The 19,066-nt window shown below is 57.4% G+C and overlaps 7 protein-coding genes across 8 annotated transcripts; 4 read left to right on the top strand and 3 right to left on the bottom strand.

Annotated features, from left to right (window-relative positions):
- Nucleotides 1-299: 299 nt before the first annotated feature.
- Nucleotides 300-3,407, top strand: Psmd6 (26S proteasome non-ATPase regulatory subunit 6; the record flags this gene model as incomplete). Its single annotated transcript, XM_062769755.1, has 9 exons — nucleotides 300-483; nucleotides 522-718; nucleotides 762-907; nucleotides 959-1,178; nucleotides 1,228-1,508; nucleotides 1,557-1,702; nucleotides 2,179-2,584; nucleotides 2,624-3,002; nucleotides 3,039-3,407. Exons 1-9 carry the CDS (start codon nucleotides 354-356, stop codon nucleotides 3,405-3,407), a joined length of 2,274 nt encoding a protein of 757 aa, XP_062625739.1. The 5' UTR covers nucleotides 300-353.
- On the bottom strand, nucleotides 2,754-5,158 carry vcx1_0 (Vacuolar calcium ion transporter). Its single transcript, XM_062769756.1, has 9 exons — nucleotides 4,880-5,158; nucleotides 4,747-4,817; nucleotides 4,567-4,698; nucleotides 4,426-4,529; nucleotides 4,049-4,376; nucleotides 3,754-4,013; nucleotides 3,671-3,700; nucleotides 3,039-3,631; nucleotides 2,792-3,002 (listed from the first exon to the last, which is right to left on the bottom strand). The coding sequence occupies exons 1-8, from the start codon at nucleotides 5,093-5,095 to the stop codon at nucleotides 3,585-3,587; spliced, it is 1,188 nt and encodes a 395-aa protein (XP_062625740.1). The 5' UTR covers nucleotides 5,096-5,158; the 3' UTR covers nucleotides 2,792-3,002; nucleotides 3,039-3,584.
- A 1,006-nt stretch (nucleotides 5,159-6,164) lies between these two features.
- On the top strand, nucleotides 6,165-10,792 carry SDS23. Its single transcript, XM_062769757.1, has 7 exons — nucleotides 6,165-7,051; nucleotides 7,109-7,263; nucleotides 9,265-9,400; nucleotides 9,439-9,504; nucleotides 9,542-9,680; nucleotides 9,722-10,201; nucleotides 10,241-10,792. The coding sequence occupies exons 1-7, from the start codon at nucleotides 6,650-6,652 to the stop codon at nucleotides 10,654-10,656; spliced, it is 1,794 nt and encodes a 597-aa protein (XP_062625741.1). The 5' UTR covers nucleotides 6,165-6,649; the 3' UTR covers nucleotides 10,657-10,792.
- CST26_1 (putative acyltransferase CST26) lies at nucleotides 10,769-12,435 on the bottom strand. Of its 2 annotated transcripts, XM_062769758.1 has the most exons (5): nucleotides 12,093-12,435; nucleotides 11,784-12,052; nucleotides 11,495-11,725; nucleotides 11,021-11,451; nucleotides 10,769-10,987 (listed from the first exon to the last, which is right to left on the bottom strand). In XM_062769758.1, the coding sequence occupies exons 1-5, from the start codon at nucleotides 12,319-12,321 to the stop codon at nucleotides 10,891-10,893; spliced, it is 1,257 nt and encodes a 418-aa protein (XP_062625742.1). In that variant the 5' UTR covers nucleotides 12,322-12,435; the 3' UTR covers nucleotides 10,769-10,890. The 2 variants fall into 2 exon arrangements, with proteins under 2 accessions (XP_062625742.1, XP_062625743.1); XM_062769759.1 differs by having other exon boundaries at nucleotides 10,962-11,451.
- A 2,042-nt stretch (nucleotides 12,436-14,477) lies between these two features.
- On the top strand, nucleotides 14,478-16,374 carry MIR1_0 (Mitochondrial phosphate carrier protein). The gene is made up of 11 exons (XM_062769760.1): nucleotides 14,478-14,593; nucleotides 14,655-14,856; nucleotides 14,905-14,924; nucleotides 14,972-15,113; nucleotides 15,165-15,172; nucleotides 15,232-15,263; nucleotides 15,314-15,399; nucleotides 15,493-15,559; nucleotides 15,605-15,865; nucleotides 15,915-16,044; nucleotides 16,094-16,374. The coding sequence occupies exons 2-11, from the start codon at nucleotides 14,732-14,734 to the stop codon at nucleotides 16,201-16,203; spliced, it is 981 nt and encodes a 326-aa protein (XP_062625744.1). The 5' UTR covers nucleotides 14,478-14,593; nucleotides 14,655-14,731; the 3' UTR covers nucleotides 16,204-16,374.
- Nucleotides 16,375-16,878: 504 nt separating this feature from the next.
- On the top strand, nucleotides 16,879-18,126 carry erg6 (Sterol 24-C-methyltransferase erg6; the record flags this gene model as incomplete). Its single annotated transcript, XM_062769761.1, has 5 exons — nucleotides 16,879-17,008; nucleotides 17,061-17,102; nucleotides 17,164-17,570; nucleotides 17,621-18,064; nucleotides 18,115-18,126. 5 exons carry the CDS (start codon nucleotides 16,879-16,881, stop codon nucleotides 18,124-18,126), a joined length of 1,035 nt encoding a protein of 344 aa, XP_062625745.1.
- A 240-nt stretch (nucleotides 18,127-18,366) lies between these two features.
- On the bottom strand, nucleotides 18,367-19,010 carry mrpl23 (54S ribosomal protein L23, mitochondrial; the record flags this gene model as incomplete). Its single annotated transcript, XM_062769762.1, has 4 exons — nucleotides 18,367-18,537; nucleotides 18,588-18,742; nucleotides 18,800-18,923; nucleotides 18,990-19,010. 4 exons carry the CDS (start codon nucleotides 19,008-19,010, stop codon nucleotides 18,367-18,369), a joined length of 471 nt encoding a protein of 156 aa, XP_062625746.1.
- Nucleotides 19,011-19,066: the final 56 nt, after the last annotated feature.

The raw sequence follows: 19,066 nt of genomic DNA on the forward strand, positions 1-19,066 counted from the left end.
AGAACAAAATGAGTGAAGCTCGGCAAGGTCCGTGTTGGCGAGCCGGCCGGCCGCGGCGTTGGCGGTGGTCGTCACCCCTGGCGGGCACAGGCAGCACACCGGTCCCCCGTCGCTCCGGCACGCCAACAAGACCGAGCAACCAGGGCAGGGAATTGAGCGGATAAACAACACGTCATTAATCACGGGATATCAAACCACGTGTCCCACCAGCCAGAAACCAACGCGCGTTCACCGTCACTGATGCAATCGAGGCGTCTCGAAGCTCGACCGACCGTCCTTCGTCATCATCAACTCTGACCCACTCGCTCTCTTCATCCTTCCTTTCTCCTACTCAAGCACTCGTTTTCTGCAGCATGGCCGACGACAGCGTTCCCCTCCCCTTCCCCAATCTCAAGGTTCCTCAGTGGCACTACCAGATTGTCAACGTTGACCGTCTCCGCGACGAGGCCACGACCGCCTTCTGGGCCGCCGTCGAGGCTGATGGTAGGTCGCCGACGAATGTTTGTGATTGCTGACGGCAGAAATGGCTCCTTACATTCGCTCCACTGGCCTCAAGCCTCCAAACGCTCAGCTCCTGGCGACGCTGGAGAAGAAGAATGCGGAAGAGCTCGAGTCCATCGACACCAAGCTGAAGGACGCTGAGGAGAACCTCGGCGAGAGCGAGGTCTCTGAGCTGCTGAGGCAGAAGGCCATGTACCTCTGCCGCATCGGCCACAAGGTAAGACCCTGCCTCATCGCCAGCTTCCCACTGACCACTTCAGGAGCTGGCCATCCCCGCGCTTGAGACTGCTCTCGAGAAGACAACCGGCCTCGGAGCTCGCATCGACCTCGTCCTTGCCATTGTTCGCATGGGTCTCTTCTCGTCTGATGCCCAGCTTGTCATCAGCAACATTGCCCGCGCTGCCGAGTGAGCCATGACGTCCATCTGATGACAGCGTGTTGCTAATTGATGGAACAGCCTGATCGACTCTGGCGGAGATTGGGACCGCAGGAACCGACTCAAGGTGTACCGGGCACTGCACCTCCTCTCCATTCGCGATTTCAAGCAGGCGTCTGACCTTCTCAACGACTCGTTGTCAACGTTCACTGCGACAGAGCTTATGGAGTATGAGGAGTTCGTTGCCCTCGCGGTCCTTGCATCTGCCCTGGGCTGTGACCGCAAAAGTTTGAAGGCCAAGGTGGGCATGAATGCTCTCACACACATGACAGACATGGCTGACGATGCAGATTCTGTCGAGCTCCGAGGTTAACGGGTGCATCTCGACCATCCCCAGCCTTGCTGCTTTGACCGACTCGCTGTACAAGAGCAGCTACGCCGCGTTCTTCGTCGCCCTCGCCGAGGTCGAGCAGCAGTACCTGATTCCCAACCCCATCCTGGCTCCTCACGCCCGCTACTATGTGCGCGAGATGCGTATCAAGGCGTACCAGCAGCTTTTGGAGAGCTACCGGAGCTTGACGCTTGAGAGGATGAGCCGCTCATTTGGAGTCAGCGAGGCCTTCATGGACCGGTGAGCCCACTAGCCACATTGCTTATTCACAGTTGCTAATGCTGGCAGTGATCTGTCGCGCTTCATTGCAAACGGCCGCTTGTCATGCACCATTGACAAGGTCAGCGGTGTGATTACCACTGACAAGCTCTCGTCGCACACCAAGACCGCCATTTACGAGCAGTTCCTGAAGCAGGGCGACTTGCTCCTCAGTGGTGAGTGCTGCAGCTCAGAGGATGGGCAGAGATTTGAGCTGACGTCTTCAGACATGCACAAGCTGCACCGTGTTGTGGGTTAAGGCTACCGAGAGCCTAGAGTGGAAGAAGTTGAGCATAGACAAGTCGCATGTACACAATAGTGTTGCCACACGCCAAGTGGACGTGGAGAGTGCAGCGGGGCGGACCGATTGAAATGGTGGCCTAGGATCGAACGAGTTTGAGGAGGGCATTTGAACAACCCCACCTTGTTCTACTCGCTGCGCGCTGCTTTGTTATATACAGCGCGACGTTGTCGGTCTGGGTGACAGCCACCGTCACTATCGCAGTCTGGTTCGAGTTCATTTGGGGCTCCACCTCCACCACGGATCTGTTACCATTGTCCATCGACTTGCCCACAGTTCTGCACATTGTTCAGCTCTCTTCTTGGACAAACATTAATCCTTCGATGCGTGGCACTCGTCCACCGTTCCCAGGTGGGTGGTCAACTTTGCCTATACACCCTAGCAACCTCTCGCTGGTGAACACTCTTCCTGTGGGGCAGAGTTTCCTCTGGCATCGTCACCAGCTCGCCGATGCGACAGAGGAGTTCTCGCGGACAGTCGACAACCCGCCCCGAGTGGTGTGCCTTCGACAATCACCGACGTCGATTTACTTCACAGCAATTCACCCCACCAATGAAGCTACTGCAAGCGACCGAGAGTCTGGTCTGACGAGGGATTGGCTCTCCGATTACTTCCAGCTTTCCGCCTACCCCGACCTCCCAGAGCTCTTCAACGACTGGCGAAAACGTGATCCGTCCTTCTTTGGCAAGGCCGAGCTGGGTGCTCGAGCTGTTGGGGTTCGAGTATTGAGGCAGGATCCCTGGGAGTGTTTGCTGGCGTTGGTATCTGGTGACTCTCGACCCAAGCTGACTCGCAGGTTTATCACGTCAACCAACAACCACATACCGCGCATCACCTCTCTGCTGCACAAGTTTTCAGTCCGCTTCTCGCCTGCTTTGCTTACCTTGGAGAATCCTGATGGAAGTGGAAACGAAACAACCTATCGCCTATTCCCCAAGCCGGAGAGTCTTCCTCTCGACGGACTCGAGCCGCAGCTGCGCGAGCTCGGCTTCGGCTACCGCGCACCGTTCATCGTCTCGTCTCTCTCGACGCTGCGTGCCGCAAATGAAGATGTGGCTGACGAGCTCGAGCGATGGAGGAAGCTTCCAGAGGAGGATGCACGAGCTGAGCTGCTTCGCCTCAAGGGAGTGGGCCGCAAGGTTGCCGACTGCGTCATGTTGATGTGTATGGATCATGTAAGTGACTTGTAGGTGCTAAGAGCTGACACCCAGCCGTCGTTGATCCCTGTCGACACACACATTTACGGAATCGCTGCACGTCACCCATTGTTCCCTCCACGACTCCGAAAGAAAACCATGTCCGCCTCGCTATACCAAGATATCCAGACCTTCCTGTCCGAGAAGTGGGGGCCGTTGGGAGGATGGTGCCAAGCCGTTGTTTTTGCAGCAGACCTTCGCGAGCCTACCGTGCAGCGACCGCCTCCTTCAGAAAAGTCGCCCACACCCGCTAACAAGAAGCTCAAGCGTGAGCGATCAGCGACTTCGGACAGCCTGCAAGTGAAGCTCGAAGAGGTGGAATTGAAGAGAACCCGGACACGTCGGAGTAACAAAGGGGTGACAGAATCGGCGATGGCGAAATAGCATATCTTTAGAAGAGAAAAAAGAATCGAGGCGTGATATTGCTGTTTGATACAGACACATGTGACTGTCGCAGAAGAGCCAGCATTGTTGGGACGCAAACCATTGCAGACTTGGCCCGAGGAGCAGTGCTCATGATAGGTGGGGAGTGGGGAGGGAGGGGGACCCGAGCTCGGTCGTTTACGAGACGATGTAACTCAGCGCGATAACGAGGTACAAGGCGATAACTGGGTGTCAGCGAATGACATTGATAGCCGATAACCTACGCATAAGTCCTTCCATGTAGTTGGTGCGGCCTGAGAATGTCAATAACTCTCTCTTGGCGATGGGAAATGGGAACCCCACTCACCGTCCTGCAGAAGGAGGTTGACCAGCATAACGGACACGAAGAGGACGATGGTTTCGAAGTTGGCGAAGAACAGAGTGAGGTCTCTGTGCATCGGCCAGGCAATGATGACAAGCAACGGGATCATGCCTGCGGCAATTTGAATACTCGATCCAACAGCGACGCCGATAGTGAGCTCCATCTTGCCCTTGCACGCCATCCAAATCGACGTGACATGCTCCGCAGCATTGCCGACGAGTGGGAGGAGGATGAGACCAATGAACCTGACGGTCAGACAGCTTATATCACTATCGCTTACCGCTTGGGGATGTTCCAGGCCTGAGCAGTCTCGTCGATGCTGCCGACCAGAACGTCGGCCGCAAACGCAGTGATGACGGTGATGATCAGGAGCCACAGACCAGCGCTCCACTGGTCCATGTCGGCCGTTTCCTCCTCTTCAGTCTCTTCAGCCTCAAACAAGCCGGAGTGAGTGCGAAGCTGGAACACGAGGTAGGCAAAGTAGGTAGCCAGAAGAATGATCGCGGTACCACGCGAGAGAATAAGCAGGCCATGGAGCGAGGGGTCCTCGGGGTTGGGGGCGTCACCCTTGAACCAAGAGCCGTTGTCCTCACCCGACGAGGCATGGTCTGTGAAGTCAGCATACCTGTAAATAATTGAGAGCTCCGCTCCACCTACAAGCCGCCGGGAGGATGAGGGTGATACAGGCCAGAGTCATGAGGGACGAGGAAGCCTGGGCGGCGGTCACCTGGAAGGTCGACTCGTAGAAGAAGAAGCCAGAGCTGAACGTCAACATAAGCATCAACTGCTTCGACGCACGCAAAGAAGCTCATGCCCAGCACGAGGAGGAGGTTGGACAGGACACTGCCGAGGAGCGAAGTCTGGACCAGACGGAGCTGGTTCTGGATCAGAGCCGCGATGGCGACAATGAGCTCAATCGCGTTGCCGAAGCTAGAGTCGTCAGATGCGGCACAAAAGTGGAACGTCAGGCAAACATACGTAGCATTGAGGAGACCACCGAGAGTCTGGCCAAGCTTCATCGATAATTGCTCTGTGGCATCTCCAAGGAGCTTGAGGAGCGACCATCAGCGAAAAGAGCCCAACGCAACAAGACATGGCAAGGCCAGCCTACCTTTGCAAGAGGAACAATGGCCACGAAAGAGGTAATGAATCTGGCGGTCGCGCTCCACTCAAAGTGCTCGGCAAGCAAAGAAATGGGGACCGCGATGAGGAGGAGGTTGAGCCATGAGCCAAAGAGGAGGTGCTTTGATGACGCAATGAAGTTGAACCTCTCTGCGCTGTGAGAGTTCCGGGTAGCCAGAAGCGGTGTCGTTTCTTGGGGTGGCATGATTGCCTTGATGATGGATGGGTGAGTAGATGGATAGAAGAATGAGATGGGCAGATGGATGATGGAGTAGTGCTTGGTTGTGTTGTTGGGTGCGTGCTGCTGCTGCCGAGGTGACGGCTGTCCGCAGCCAGAGAGCATTGCCCCTCCCTACTCCCTGCCTGCCTGCCTGCCCTGGGCTTGCCGCCGTCGGCTGTGTTGGGCTGCCAAGACTTGCTTGGTCGGTTTAGACTAAGCGGGAACTGATTTCCCCTTTGACCCAATCAGTGAGAGGGGAGCCAGGGGCCACGCAGGGCAGGGCAGGGCAGGGCGACGCAAGGCAAAGGCGCACAGAGGTGGCATGCTGCTTGTCTCTCTGCATGTCCACTGTCACCACCCCCGTCGCTCATGCAAGCGACCAGCAACACTGTGCCGCCATTAGTACATTGTATGCAACAAGCAACCAGTGAGCAGCAGGGACAAGGAGTGGAGATGATGGAGAGACAGACCAAGCTGGCTCTGCTCTGGCTGTAACTAGGCCGTAGAAGCCTGCGACCCCAGCGCGGGCCGACGACATCAGCGAACAGGCCCCAGTTGGTCAAGGCAAGTTACCCCACAACGGGGCGGCCAAGAGGGCGCACAGACTCAAGACACACTTGCATAGCACAGACGCAACGTGACACACCCGCCCATGAAGAGATCTACCAGCCCTTGTTGCCTCTCCGCTCTCATCCGCGCTCCTCGGCCTCTCTGCTTTCCTTCGGCCTCATTCCTGCTTCCCCGAAAGGCCCCTCCTAGCCGTCGCCACCTTTCAGGGCCAATGCAACCAATATGACGTTTGGAGAACGCTGTGACGTAGCTTGCCGCTGTCGCCACTCGGTTGGGCGGCGGTTAGACCGACCCAGCGTTACGTGCACGGGCGCGCAGGCGCACGGCCTCCTTACCCGCCTTGCCCCCCTAACAAGCCCTCTCACTTTATAGCCTGACGTCGGGGCACAGCAACAAAAGTCACCGCTTTTGCGGGGAATCATTGACAATGATGACAATGCAACTTGGGGTATGCCTTGTAGGCCTTGCATGCCTTGTTGCAAGACTCATCCCTAATTAAACAGCAGCAGAGCTGCACTCTCCAGACCTAGAACCCAGTCCCACTCTAGCCCTCTCCTCTCCTCACCGCTCCTCACGCAACACGACACACGTACTGTACTTGCACAAAGTTTAAAAGGCCAAAGTCGCCTCGCCCTCCCCCCCCCCAAGTCGCAAGCCATTAGTCACTAGATTGGGCGGCTATTAAATTACCCAAGAGCGGATACAAGTATTGGCCACCGGCCACCCAGTTGAACGCCCGTCGTCATCACTTGCGTCTCCCTCGCCACTGGCCCCAGCCAGCCCCGCCAGCCCAGGGCGCGCCCCATCCACTTTCGACGACTCTCTCCCCTTGATATAATACACACTCCTCCCACCCCGCATCTCCATCTCGGGCCCCACCCACTAGACACGCCTTTCATGACAAACTAGGACAGCCCAGGCGTCGTCGCCACACTGTCAACACACATTGCCCCCTTCCAACCATCCCCCATGGCCCTCCCTCAGACCCACAACATGGACACCGCTGCTGCTCTTCCCACTCCTATTCCCAGCCCCGCGAGGTCAAGGGGCGGTGGCGGGGCTTACAACTTTCGCAAGCAACCAATACGTCCCCTCTCGGACACAGAGGTCGTCAGCAGTGATGACCAGAAGCCCAGGCCGGTGTCGTTGTTGAGCTCCATGCTCTCGGACCACGCATCTCCCCCAAGGCTCGAGTTCATCGGTGGTGGTCGAAGCGGTTCGTCGACCCCCTCCACGGCCATCTCAAGTCCAAAGGCGAATGACCACCATGACCCAGTTTCAATCCTTAGACGCTCCAGCATCGGATCTGACAGCGAACCCTTCCGTCTTCCCCTTGCTCGTGTCATCACTCCTGCGCCAAAAGACCAAGTGGTGAGCAGAGCACCGTTGGGCCCAGTCCAAGTCAACCAGTATCCTGACTGTGTCCAGGTGCCGCCTGCTGCCCACCGACCCGGAGCTCTGAAGTTTGCGGTTGCCGCTCATCGCCCAGAGCCGGAGCGGCACATTGCCCCTCTTCCAATAGATGACTCGGAAGGCGACGATGACCTCACCGACGCCGGTTACGAGGAAGACTCGGAAGATGGGTTCTCGGACGATGAGCCTTCATTCATGTTTCAAGCACACAAGCTCGCGATGGAGCAAGGAAGGGGTCGACCAACGTCGTGCTTGATTAAGGACCCACCTACCTCGACTTCTCCAAGGTCGGGGGGTGAGCCTGGACGCCGGTCACAGGACCATGTTCGCGTCGATCCGTCGGCGGGACATAACCACAATCGATGCTCGCGACACCAAAGCCCACCACCATCAACTCATTCCGATTCCCACTCTCGGTGCGCTCGACCCGGACCCCGAGAAGGACGTGCCGGAAGCCCGATCCCTTCCGCTTTCCTCTCTGACGATGAAGAAGACGAGGAGGAGGAGGAGGATGAGAACGATGGAATGGAAGCGGAGGTGGCGTCTAAGGATGGCCCCCAGCTCGATGGGGCAGTCCGCTCACCCAATATCGACACCGCCATTGACGACGACGACGAGTCATCCGATCCCTCACCCGCACCACATACACCAGCCGCGGTTGCGGCGTCACTTGGCAATGGCGTAAGAAGTATTCTGCGCCGAGCTTCCGAGCATCTGCCTGGATTCCGCCCGTCTTTCTCAGGAGCTCCTCCAGAGGCTGCCACCACGGCAGCACCTAGCGGCGACCTCGTTGTTGAAGATCAGCGGCTTCTAGGTAGGGCAAAGTCGCTCGGCTCACGCCCAACTCGTCCCTCCGAGCCCCTGCTTTCGTCGGCAGAAGCGACTGCCTTGGCCCCAAGCCGGCCAATTGCCTGCCCAAGCCGCGGTAGGACGAGTGTGGGCGATTGTTAGATGATAGACGGTGATTATAGTGATTTGGCCTTCCGGCGTCATGATAACGACTATTTGATGCTTGCGGTTGTCTGTTCTGGCTCGATCATTGCCAGATCGCGTTAGGCATGCGCGCTAGTTTGGATGCGGGGATTTAGGCTCATGGTGGTTTGGTTTGGTTCCTGTGGGTGTGGTGCCCTGTGGGCTCGTCCCTTGCCGGGTCCTTGTTGCCGGGGGCGGTCGCGGAGCGTCGGGTGCAGACGTGCAGACAGATGCCGGCCAATGGGTTAATTGACTGGCGGTCAGTCAGTGGCAATGAGCAAGAGCACGCCCATGTGACTGACGTATGTAGGGACGGTACGGCCAAGGATGAAGGCCGTTCGTTGGGTGCAGAAGTGAGCCGTGAGCTGGGATGTGAGGTATGACGGGGGCGCGGCGCAAGGCGTCTCTCCGTCTGTCTGGCTGCTTGTTCTGGCCCTCGTTACTGGCAACCTCACACTATTGGTGAACACCATCTTGCCCCCATCCTTCGCCCTCACACCACCCACACGGCGCCCACAAGCAAGCAACTCACAACACTCAACTACCCAACAACCCCAACCGCCCGCCCCCCGCATCAACTACGCAACCGCACAACCACAGCACGCACAGACCTTGTCGAGGCTTGGGCGGCGCAAACATAGGACAATCCCACCACCCCACCGTCCGCCCATCAAACCTCCATCCCCCTGCTTATCATCGACATCTCTCCATCACTAGCTGGTCTGGCGACTTTCAACAAGTTGCACTAGCTCTTCCTCCCCCCTTTACCCTCTTTGTTCCAACTTACTTGCAACTCCTCACTTTTGGGCCAGAGCCGCACGGGTTTCGCTTCCACCTGGTCGTCATCCGGTCGACTCTCACCGCGGCCTACCAACCTCCCCTCGACCTCAGCCTTATCGTCGACCGACTGTCTCATCTTCCTAGTCCTAGCCCCCAATGACTTCCCCTTCATCGTCATTTGTGCTGCCCGCCAATCGTGCGCGACGCCCCAGCCTCAACACCTCCCCACGCGTACTCCCGGCTTCCTCCCCCCGTGCCGCCCCGATTCCTTCACCGCGAGCCGTCCCGCTTCCTGTCCCTCAAAGGCATGGCAGCGTTCACGGGGGTTCCTTTGGATCAGTCTCCGACTTCACGTCCTTCTCGCCTCGTCTGTGGTCGAACAGAGAGTCGGGGTCGTTTCGAGGATCCGTCTCCCTCAGCAACTCATTTGTCTTGGGCCCTCCTGTGACCGACGGTTCGGATGAGACGGCATGGCTGGATGTAACTGCGTCCGAGGTCACCAAAGAGAGAGCCAAGATTGTTTCTGGTGACACCAACCTCGAGCAGGCCACAGAGGTATGAAGGTGACAGGGAGCCGTGGCTGACTATGGCAGATCCTCATTCAAAGCGACTTGCAATCCCTCCTGGTCGAGACAGGGGCAGGCTATGGGCTGTTCGATGTAAGGGAGGCGATAACGTGCCTCGGCTAACGACCAGTTCGCAGACCTGAACACTGTCCTTCTTCTCGTCCTCACTGCTTCATCCCAGGGCTCTTTCGACCACCTGGACGACCGCTCGTGTGAGATTGTGTCGTGCTTGAAGCGCGGCATCCGCCTTGGGGTTGGCACCGTTTGTGGTAAGTTCAAAATGTCCGCTAAGCCATGCTGACAGAGCCAGACATTTCGGGCAAGAATCCTTGCACGTCTTTCCCGCCAGACACACCTCTACGCCAGCTGCTCCCTCTGTTTGCTTCTGGAGTGCACAGAGTGGTCATCACGTCGGACCCTCCAACGATTTTGGGCAGTTCAGGTCTTCTCGAGTACCTCACCAGGCAGCCACCCCCCCTTCTTCGCCTCTCTTTGTCCGAGGTCGACCTTCCCCTTCATCCCTTGGTCTCGCTCCCAGCTACGGCATCGGTTCTTGACGCCATGCAGGTCATGAGTCTCAACGGCATGGGAGCCCTCGGAGTAATCGGCAACGACTCTGACAGAGATCCCGAACTAAGCTCCCTTGTCGGTATCGTTACTGTTTCCGACTGCTCCAAACTCGTTGTACCAAGCGAAGGGAAGCATGCGCTCGGAATGGCACTGGGCGACATGTGCAAGAATGTTTTGGTCGATCATCACGGCAGAGAGCGTGGCGAGGAGCGCGTGCCAGGTGCGTCTTGTCCACTCCGCCCACTGCTAACGTTTCTAGTTCATACAATCACCCCGAGCACCTCCCTCCTCCACGCTTCGAGGCTCATTCTCGCCACATCATCGTCGAGAGTCTTCATGCGAACCAACCCAGGCGAATCTCCTCCCCTCTCCCCCGTGTCCTCCCCCGGTCAGGCCTCTCCCCCTCCGTCGCCGTCGGCGTCATCCATGTCCATCGGGCTTCCCGCCCCTCCGCCCACTCAGCTGTCGGCGCAATACGTCATCTCCACTCTCGACATCTTATCCTGCCTTGCCCGCTCTTGCCATGGCAGACTTACGCCTATTGAGCCTGATAACGTCGCTGAATCGTGGGACATGCTGCCCGACAGTATCAGCAAGAGGCGCCGTCGCGCCAGCTCTTCTGCTTTCACCGGCTTTGAAACCTGGCGCTGGGCTGAACCACCCACCCCTCTCTAAGGCTCGAACGTGCATAACCCGTAACACAATTGTATCCAAGTAGCATCGTCTGAGAATCAAACCCCACATAACAAACGCAAGGCCACGTAAAGTTGTACCACCTGTGCATGCAAGCAAGATCAATGATTACAAAAGAGCAAACACTGGGCGCCAAAAGCCCCCTGGTCGCTCACTCTATGTGTACATGTGGCCAGATTTCTCGACGGCCGTGCAGACTTCACCTCCTCAGACGAGTCAAGTAGTAAATCGGTCGCTCACGGCGGCCATGCTGGCCGCCGCCAGCCCTATGCCTCCCCCGCCAAAGGCAGAGAACCAGTGTGAGTATGCACTCCTTGTCAGCAACTGTATCACGTGTTTGACTTACAGTTGACGGATGGGCACCACCTGTGCCTTTGACCCTCCTCCCTCTGCTTCGAATGGCGACAGTTTCGAAGTCTGCTCCAGTCTAGCCTCCTTCTCCTGCCAGCGCTGACGAAGCCACAGTTCAAATGCTCGGGTTTCGGCCTCTGACGCCAACCCATCGGCAGTGCGTGCAGCCTTGAGTGATGGGATCGCACAGTTGGGCGAAGTCAGGTCCGAGTAGAGGCGGAGGTGCAAACGAATGGTTGGCGGCGCCACTCCACGGAAGAAGATAGACGGCAGGCTATACCAGTCTTGCGGGTACTTTCCAAACGGGATCTCTGGGTACGTGACCGTGACATCGAGTAGCTTGAGGTCGGGTACCGACGGCAGAAGCGTTCGCAGGCAGAACAACAGGCCGGTTGAGCGAGGATGAAGAAGGCCAACAAAGTCGTCCTGGGTCGTTAGAACGCGCGGCGTTGGATCGTTAGGGACTCACAACCCCCTGTTTCTTGGCGTAGCTTGCGCTCTTCGGGCGCTCGTCTTCACTCGGGATAGTACCCTCGGGGAACACGAACAACCACAGTGGCGATCGCTTGGAGCCCTTCTTGCCAGAGGCTTGGTTCGAATCGCCCGACTTGGCCTCGCTGGCCAGGCGTTGCAAGGAATGTGTCAAGTTGTCCTTGTCGGCAGCCCATGATCTTTTGAGAAAGATAAATCTGAAGTTGCGCTGATACATGAATTAGCCTTCGCCCAAATGCGCCTCGGCTGCTCGGTTAGTTGCTCACCATTCCCCACCCAACAATTGGCACCTGGCGTAGGCTCCACTTGAGGAGGATGGTGATCCCCTCCGCGTGTCCAGCGTAGCAAGCCAAGATCCACAAATAGATCCAGTCGACATGAGCTTGGTGGTTGGCCATGAGGACGAGCCTGTCTGGGAGGTTGATGCGCGTAACATGGCCCTTGCTGTCTCGCTCTACGAGTTTGGTGTCATCGATCGACTCATCGGTGGTGATCACGAGCGACGTTGGGGCAAAGAGAACCGTAATAACAATCACTGTGAGGTTAGTAAAGACTTCTTGCAGACCTGGACTCACGGAGCCTCCCAAAGCCATCCTTGGTCCAGTCGATGGCTTCGTTGAACAGCTTGTGCCCGATGCCAGAAGGGATGAGGAGTAGCGGCATGAAGAGCCATTGGGAAGTGCCCATCCCAAAGCATCCCAGCATGAACACGATGGGGAAGAATATCTTGGCCACCCATGAGCCATACCCCTCGGGCCGGTTCTTGATGGGAATGCTGTACATTGGACGTGCCGAGGTGGTCATGATGGAGCTCGCGCGACCAGTGGCGACTGGCGAAATGATGATGTTGATGTATATTCGAGACCAATGCCGATGGGAGAGCTGGTGCACGGTATAATAACAATGACGAGGTGAGCGCGTTGTTGATGTTGAATGCAAGCAAGCAAGGGTCGAGGTCTTGCTTGGTTCTGCCCACTGCGTCTCGCTTGGCTGGGCGGGGTCGCGGGTGGACTGGCCGATGGCCGGCGGCTGGATGCGTGCGTCGACGTCGTCGGCTGTGGAGTGCGGTGCGGTGCAATCCAGTCAAGTGGGGGCCCACTGTCGGCGGCCTGCTTGCGGCTCTTGATGACATGACCCTGCGCCGCCGCCCCCTTTCATTCCCCTGCATGCCCAGCCAGCCCGCCCAGCCAGCCAGCCAACGCGCCAGCTCCGCCCGCCGCCCAGTCGCCAGTGGTCAACCACGCAGAGGTCATCCGCCGTCGACAACATCGATGACGTAACTGTTAGTGATATGTCTTGTGGTCATTGACTGTGTGTCACACCGCCACCTATCAACTGCAGTCACGTGTGTTATAGACTCGACAACCACACAGGTCCTAAAGTGTGGCACACGCGCACACAAGCGCTTTTGACGACACTCATGGCTCAACAATACCTCGAGATTGCCCGCTTGCACAGCACAGGTTGCGTGCGAGACTCGATATCAGCTGTGTTTCTGATGTCTAGAGCCGGTCTGACTGGCCTGTTTTGTCTAAAGCGGTCGCGCTTGTTCGCCTCTGAGCAGGTGGCTGTCGCCGTGTCGGGCGGCGGCGTGACTGGAGGCTTGCGCACAGACCTTGCAACGAAGCGTTGACAGAAATCTGGATAAATCTGTGCACGGGCCACGGGGCCACTGTTTGCATGCGTCTTCCCTGTCAACAGTTCAGAGGTGACAAACATGTTGAGCGTTGAGCTAGACTCCCCGACTCCTTTTGACGACAACCACAGCACAATCACACGAACGCCCTCTCCCTCGTCCACTCATACCATGCCCAACATGTCGCTTTCCTGGCTCACCTGGCGTAGAGTACGCAGTGTGATTCTGATTGTGCTCTGCCTCAGTTCTTTCATATTCACGTACGTGCGGTACACATGAACGATCTGAGCCTCACTGACGCCGAAAGACTGTTGGTGACCTTCTCTTCACCTTTTGCTCAAGGCATCTCTTTTCTTGAGGTTCCCGATCTCACTGCACACTTGAACGCAAGCTCGACTGTAAACTTATCAACAAACTCGTCCACAAACATCAACTTTGGTGCCTTTGGTTGGTGCAGCTCCGAAGCTTGCTCCCAGCCCTCTTTGCCCTATGAGTATGGGCCCTCGGTCAACAGCTCGTTGACGTGCGCCATGATTCTGTGGCCCATAGGTCAGAAAACTTGCCCCGTTCAACCCTTCCGAGCTGACTGCCATAGCCGCAATCGCAGTCTTGTTTACGTTCCTGGCCATCGCTGTGTCGCTTCTCCTTGGTTCGGCCAGGGCGCCGGTGGGCATTGCGTCGTTCCTCTCCGTGTCGCTGATATGTCACGGACGGGGATAAGTCACTCATGGAACAGTCGATAACAGTCATCCTCTCATCGGTAGCTTGGCTCCTCTCCGTCTTTGGCTGGAGCATTGCGAGGCGATCATTTGTACGAGCTGGGTCGGCCCCGACTCTAGGGTAAGGACGGTTCATCATCGCAGGACACCTACCGCGCTGACAGTACCAGTTCTGCCATCTGGTTAGGACTGGCAGCTGCACTTTGCACAGTACCGTGTGTTTGCTTCTGGCGCTGGTGCTTGATACTGCGTTGACATTGTTTATACAGGCTCACCATACTCGGATGGCCTTCGGCACGGTCGGAGCCGGCCGACGGTAGTGATCGTCAAGTCGGCGACGGCATTCCGCGGCCGCCTGCAGCGGGCTATTTCCATTACAGGCGAACGACGCGTGAGATTGTCCCCCAATAGCAAGCCGCACAAGCCCAACCAAGTCACGTCGGCTTTTCTGCACTGTCGGTGTAGGCAGAGAGACGGCGGCACCCGCTGGCCGCCCTGACGTCATTCAATTGTCTGGTTGGGTGATAGGCGACGTATTCTCATGGGCTAAAAGAATCAGGCCCAGTGGTCGTCACCATCACTCGCAGTCACCGAGGCCGATCCCCCACGGACGAGTGGCCCCCCTATCGCCCCGTAGTCCTTTTCATGTAACACGTTTGGTCTTCCTCTTGCTCGACCGTAACATCGCCCTCTCCTCTTCACGACTGAATCTCGATCTCTGGTGGGTGGATCCTTGAACGCAGAGCCCCGTTCTGTGCACCATTGTTAACCGTTCCTCTAAGACTTACAGCAGAGGCTGGATAGACATTTCCCACCCTCCTGAACACTCGAATCCGCGTCGAGATAACAACCTTTGAACATGTCTTCTGCGACGGTTGAGAAGGCCAAGGCCGCCGTGGCCGCCCCAACTCCTTACAAGACGCCCGACTTCTCGCTGCGCGACTATGCCAGCTTCTTCGCGTCGGGTGGTCTTGCTGCCACGCTGTGAGTCTGTCTCCCAGTCCAGTCAATGAAGCAAACCTGACAGAACAGCTCGCATGGTGCCATGACCCGTATGTCCACTCCTAGAAGCGGGGGCTCGTTAACCTAACCCTCTTAGCCATCGATGTCGTCAAGACACGTATCCAGATCGACCCCGCCCTCAAGGGCAACTCGCTCTTGACTGCGGGTCGCAAGATCGTCGCTGCTGAGGGCCCCGGCGGCCTTTTGACCGGTTTCGGACCTACCGCGGCTGGATACCTGTGAGTTCCAGCAATCCGAGTGCCGAGATCGCGAGCTGACGCAGTTTACAGGCTCCAGGGTGAGTTGCGCGGGGATGCACCCACGTGTGAAGGTGTAGAGGACTGACGTGGTTTCCAGGCGGTGCCAAGTTCGCGGGCTACGAGTTCTGGGTAGGTTTGATTTGGGGATGCTCGAGGCAAGGGTAGCTAACGCATTGCAGAAAAAGTTCTTTGTGGACAAGGTTGGCTACGATGTTGCTGTTCAGCACCGCACTGCCATCTACCTGGGTTCCGCCAGTATTGCCGAGTGAGTCCAACAGCGACAACACCATCATGCCGCGTATGCGGAACCGAAGCGTGCCGAGCTCTGTGCGGAGGTGGAGCTGACGGGGCCACCTAGGTTCTTCGCGGACATCCTCCTCACTCCCCTCGAGGCCACCCGAATTCGTCTTGTCTCGAACCCCAAGGTAAGGAGGCATAGCATGGTTGCAAGATGCGGCTAACGCGATCAGTACGCGACGGGCCTGTTCAGTGGCTTCACCAAGATTCTGCGTACCGAGGGCGTTGGCTCCCTGTACGCTGGCTTCATCCCCATCCTCTTCAAGCAGATTCCGTTCGCCATCGGCCAGTTCACTGTCAATGAGCGTGCGACCGAGTTCATTTACAACCAGATGACCCCGGAGACGAAGGCGAACCTGTCGGGCTCTGCCAAGGTTGGTGTCACCTTGACGTCTGGTGTTATTGCTGGTATCGCCGCAGCTATCCTGAGTCAGGTGAGTACGGAGTAGATCAACAGTCTGAAGACCTGCTTACCTGCTGTAGCCTGCCGACACTCTCCTCTCCCAAATTAACAAGGGCCATGGACCCGAGGGAACCATGCTGCAGCGCCTCTGGGCGCTAGCCAAGCAGGCCGGTTTCCGTGGACTCTTCGCCGGTCTTGGCCCAAGGATGCGTGAGTAGAGCCGTGAAGGTCAGCAAAGGCCTTGACTAACGGCTCTCAGTCATGACTGCTGGTCTGGTCAGCTCCCAGTTCGTCATGTACGATGGCATCAAGAAGGCCTTCGGTGCTCGGCCCGGCATTGAGATTCACAAGGAGGAGAAGAGTGCCTAGATTGAATAATTGGATGAGCAAGCGAGAGCAAACGTGCGACATCGTCGAACGAGACATGCTCGTGTGTGTTTGCATCTCATTGTCTTACGATGATCGCAACTTAGAACCCTCGGCTTCAGTCTGTAGACGGACAGATGACGAGATGGAAGTCCACGGATGTGCTGTTGTTGATTATCTCGTTGACGATGCTTACGCGACGTTGCTGATCAATTAGCCGTATAAATGTGCGGCTTTGGTTCCGTTCTGCGTGTAGTGAGGAGTGAAGACGACATACATAGGAAGACGGCCAGGGAAGGGGACGCGGAGCTGCCACAACGCGTGTGGTCGGTCGCGGCTGTGGCTCTAGCCTGCATCACGCGTGGCGCCTGGGCCGCAGAAGCGTTTGTTGGTTCGGGGCCTCGTCCCTGACGGACAAAGGAAACGTACGATCGTGCCACGCTCTCCGTTCAATGGCTGCTGCTGCTGCCACGCCTGCCAGCCAGCATGCCCGCGCATCGCACCCAAGCATGTATGCAAGCACATCCCGCAAAAGTCTGAAAACGCGCCGGCGCGCTCACGGCCATCTCATCCTGTTCAGTACTTAATCTCCAGGTCACCTTCTGCCCGGTCGTGTCAGAACCTCTTCTCCAGCCCTCGTCTCGTAGTCTTTCTCTCGCTCGCGTACCACTTTGAACAATGCCTGCCGCCGACGCTCGCTCCGAGGCCCGTGTCTCCAACTACACCAAGTTCTGGAACAAGGACTCGGCCAAGGACACTGAGACCGACAAGTCCAACCGTCTTGACCAGTACACCGACCTCGTCAACGGTACGTACGCTCCTGGGCCCCAGCAGAGTGACTTATCGCTGACTTTTCCAAGGCTACTATGACGGTGCCACCGAGCTCTACGAGTACGGCTGGGGTGAGTACAGCCGTTTGGGTCTGAGATCCAACCGTCAGAGCACTGTGTCTAATGTATCCAGGCGAGTCGTTCCACTTCTGTCGCTTCTACAAGGGCGAGGCCTTCCTCCAGGCTCTTGCTCGCCACGAGCACTACCTCGCCTCCATGATTGGTCTCCGCCCCGGCATGCGCGTCCTCGACGTCGGCTGCGGTGTTGGTGGCCCCGCCCGCGAGATTGCTCGCTTCTCGGACGCCAACATTGTCGGTGTCAACAACAACGAGTTCCAGGTCGGCCGCGCCCGCCAGAAGACTGCTCGCGCTGGTCTCTCGGACAAGGTCTCGTTTGTCAAGGGCAACTTTATGGCCCTCGAGGAGCAGTTCGGCGCCAACAGCTTCGACGCTGTTTACGCCATTGAGGCTACCTGCCACGCCCCCACCTTTGAGGGTGTCTACGGCGAGGTCTTCAAGGTCCTCAAGCCCGGAGGAGTGGTGCGTTGACATGCTTGGGGTTCGTGTCGGCCTTCTAACGTTTTCTGCAGTTCGGTGTCTACGAGTGGTGCATGACCGACGAGTGGGACGCTTCCAAGCCCGCCCACAAGGCTGTCTCCCACGGCATTGAGGTCGGTGACGGTATCGCCGAGATGCGCACCCTTCACGACGCCCGCAAGGCCCTCAAGGCCGTTGGTTTCGAGATTGTCCACGAGGAGGACCTTGCTGCCCGCCCCGACCCCGTCCCCTGGTACTACCCTCTCGAGGGTGACATCTTCAAGGCTCAGACCCTTTGGGATGTCTTCACCGTCTTCCGCATGTCGCGTCTTGGCAAGATTATCACCCAGAACGGTGTCTGGGGTCTTGAGAAGATCGGCTTTGTTCCCAAGGGAACTTACGACGTCGGAGAGAGCCTCAAGGTTGCCGCCGACGCGCTCGTCGAGGGTGGCCGCGAGAAGCTCTTCACCCCCATGGCTCTTTGGGTTGTCCGCAAGGTAAGCAGCCGCTCTTCACCGTGCGATGGGCTCCATCTAACATTCTACAGCCCCTCAACTAGAGAAGCTTTAGGCTATGTTGTCACGTTACTCCACCTTATGCATACCGTAGATGATGATTACAGAGGCAACTCACAACTGGTCTCGAATGTGGCTTACGAGGCCCATGGCGCGCAACCTCAACCTCCTTGACAAGAAACCACACTGGGACGTTTTCCTGCTCCAGCACCCCCTCGAGGGATCATGCATTGGAAGTCAATGAGTGCTATAAATGTTACATTTGTCGAGACAGAATCTAGTGCCTATGGTGAGGGTTTGTCTCCCGAGTTCTTCGCCACTTCATCGCGCCATGTCTTGACAGCATTTTGCGTGTAGTGAGAGGGCGCAGCACCGGGGAAGATCTTGAGACGCTCCAGTCGGCGGTCACGGAAAGTGTTCTTTGGCAACATGCCCGAGACGGCGCGGCGGAGGACCTGACGGTGGTTAGCATGGGCCATGGCGCTCCAACGCGCCCCATACTCACGTCCTCGGGTCTACGCTCCATAACGCGCGTGATGGGAACCTCCTTGAGGCCGCCCATGAATCCCGAGTGATGCCTGTAGATCTTGTCGCGCGCCTTGTTGCCCGACAGGCGAACCTGGAGAATGTCCGAGACGACAACATAGTCTCCCGCGTCCACTGTGGCAGAGTCAGACCCGAGCTCTTCACATTCACGGCACCAGTTTATCTACATACCAGCGGGGTCATAGGTCGGCTTGTGCTTGCCCATGAGAACCCAAGCAATACGGCTGGCGAGGTTTCCCAAGACGCGGTCCTGGGCCGAGGTGTGGTGCCAGACCCTGGTAAGAGCGAGAGCGGTCTGCAAGAAGCATGGTCAATGCACGGCCATAAACACGGACACCTGTGTGTCCTAGGACCGACGCACCTTTCCTTTTGACGCAGACATTGTGTTGGTGTCGAGTAGGCTACCAACGCAGCTTTCGATATCGATTGTTAAAAGTG

This window comes from Vanrija pseudolonga, chromosome 2, assembly GCF_020906515.1.
Source record: "Vanrija pseudolonga chromosome 2, complete sequence".
NCBI classification, from domain to species: Eukaryota; Fungi; Basidiomycota; class Tremellomycetes; order Trichosporonales; family Trichosporonaceae; genus Vanrija; species Vanrija pseudolonga.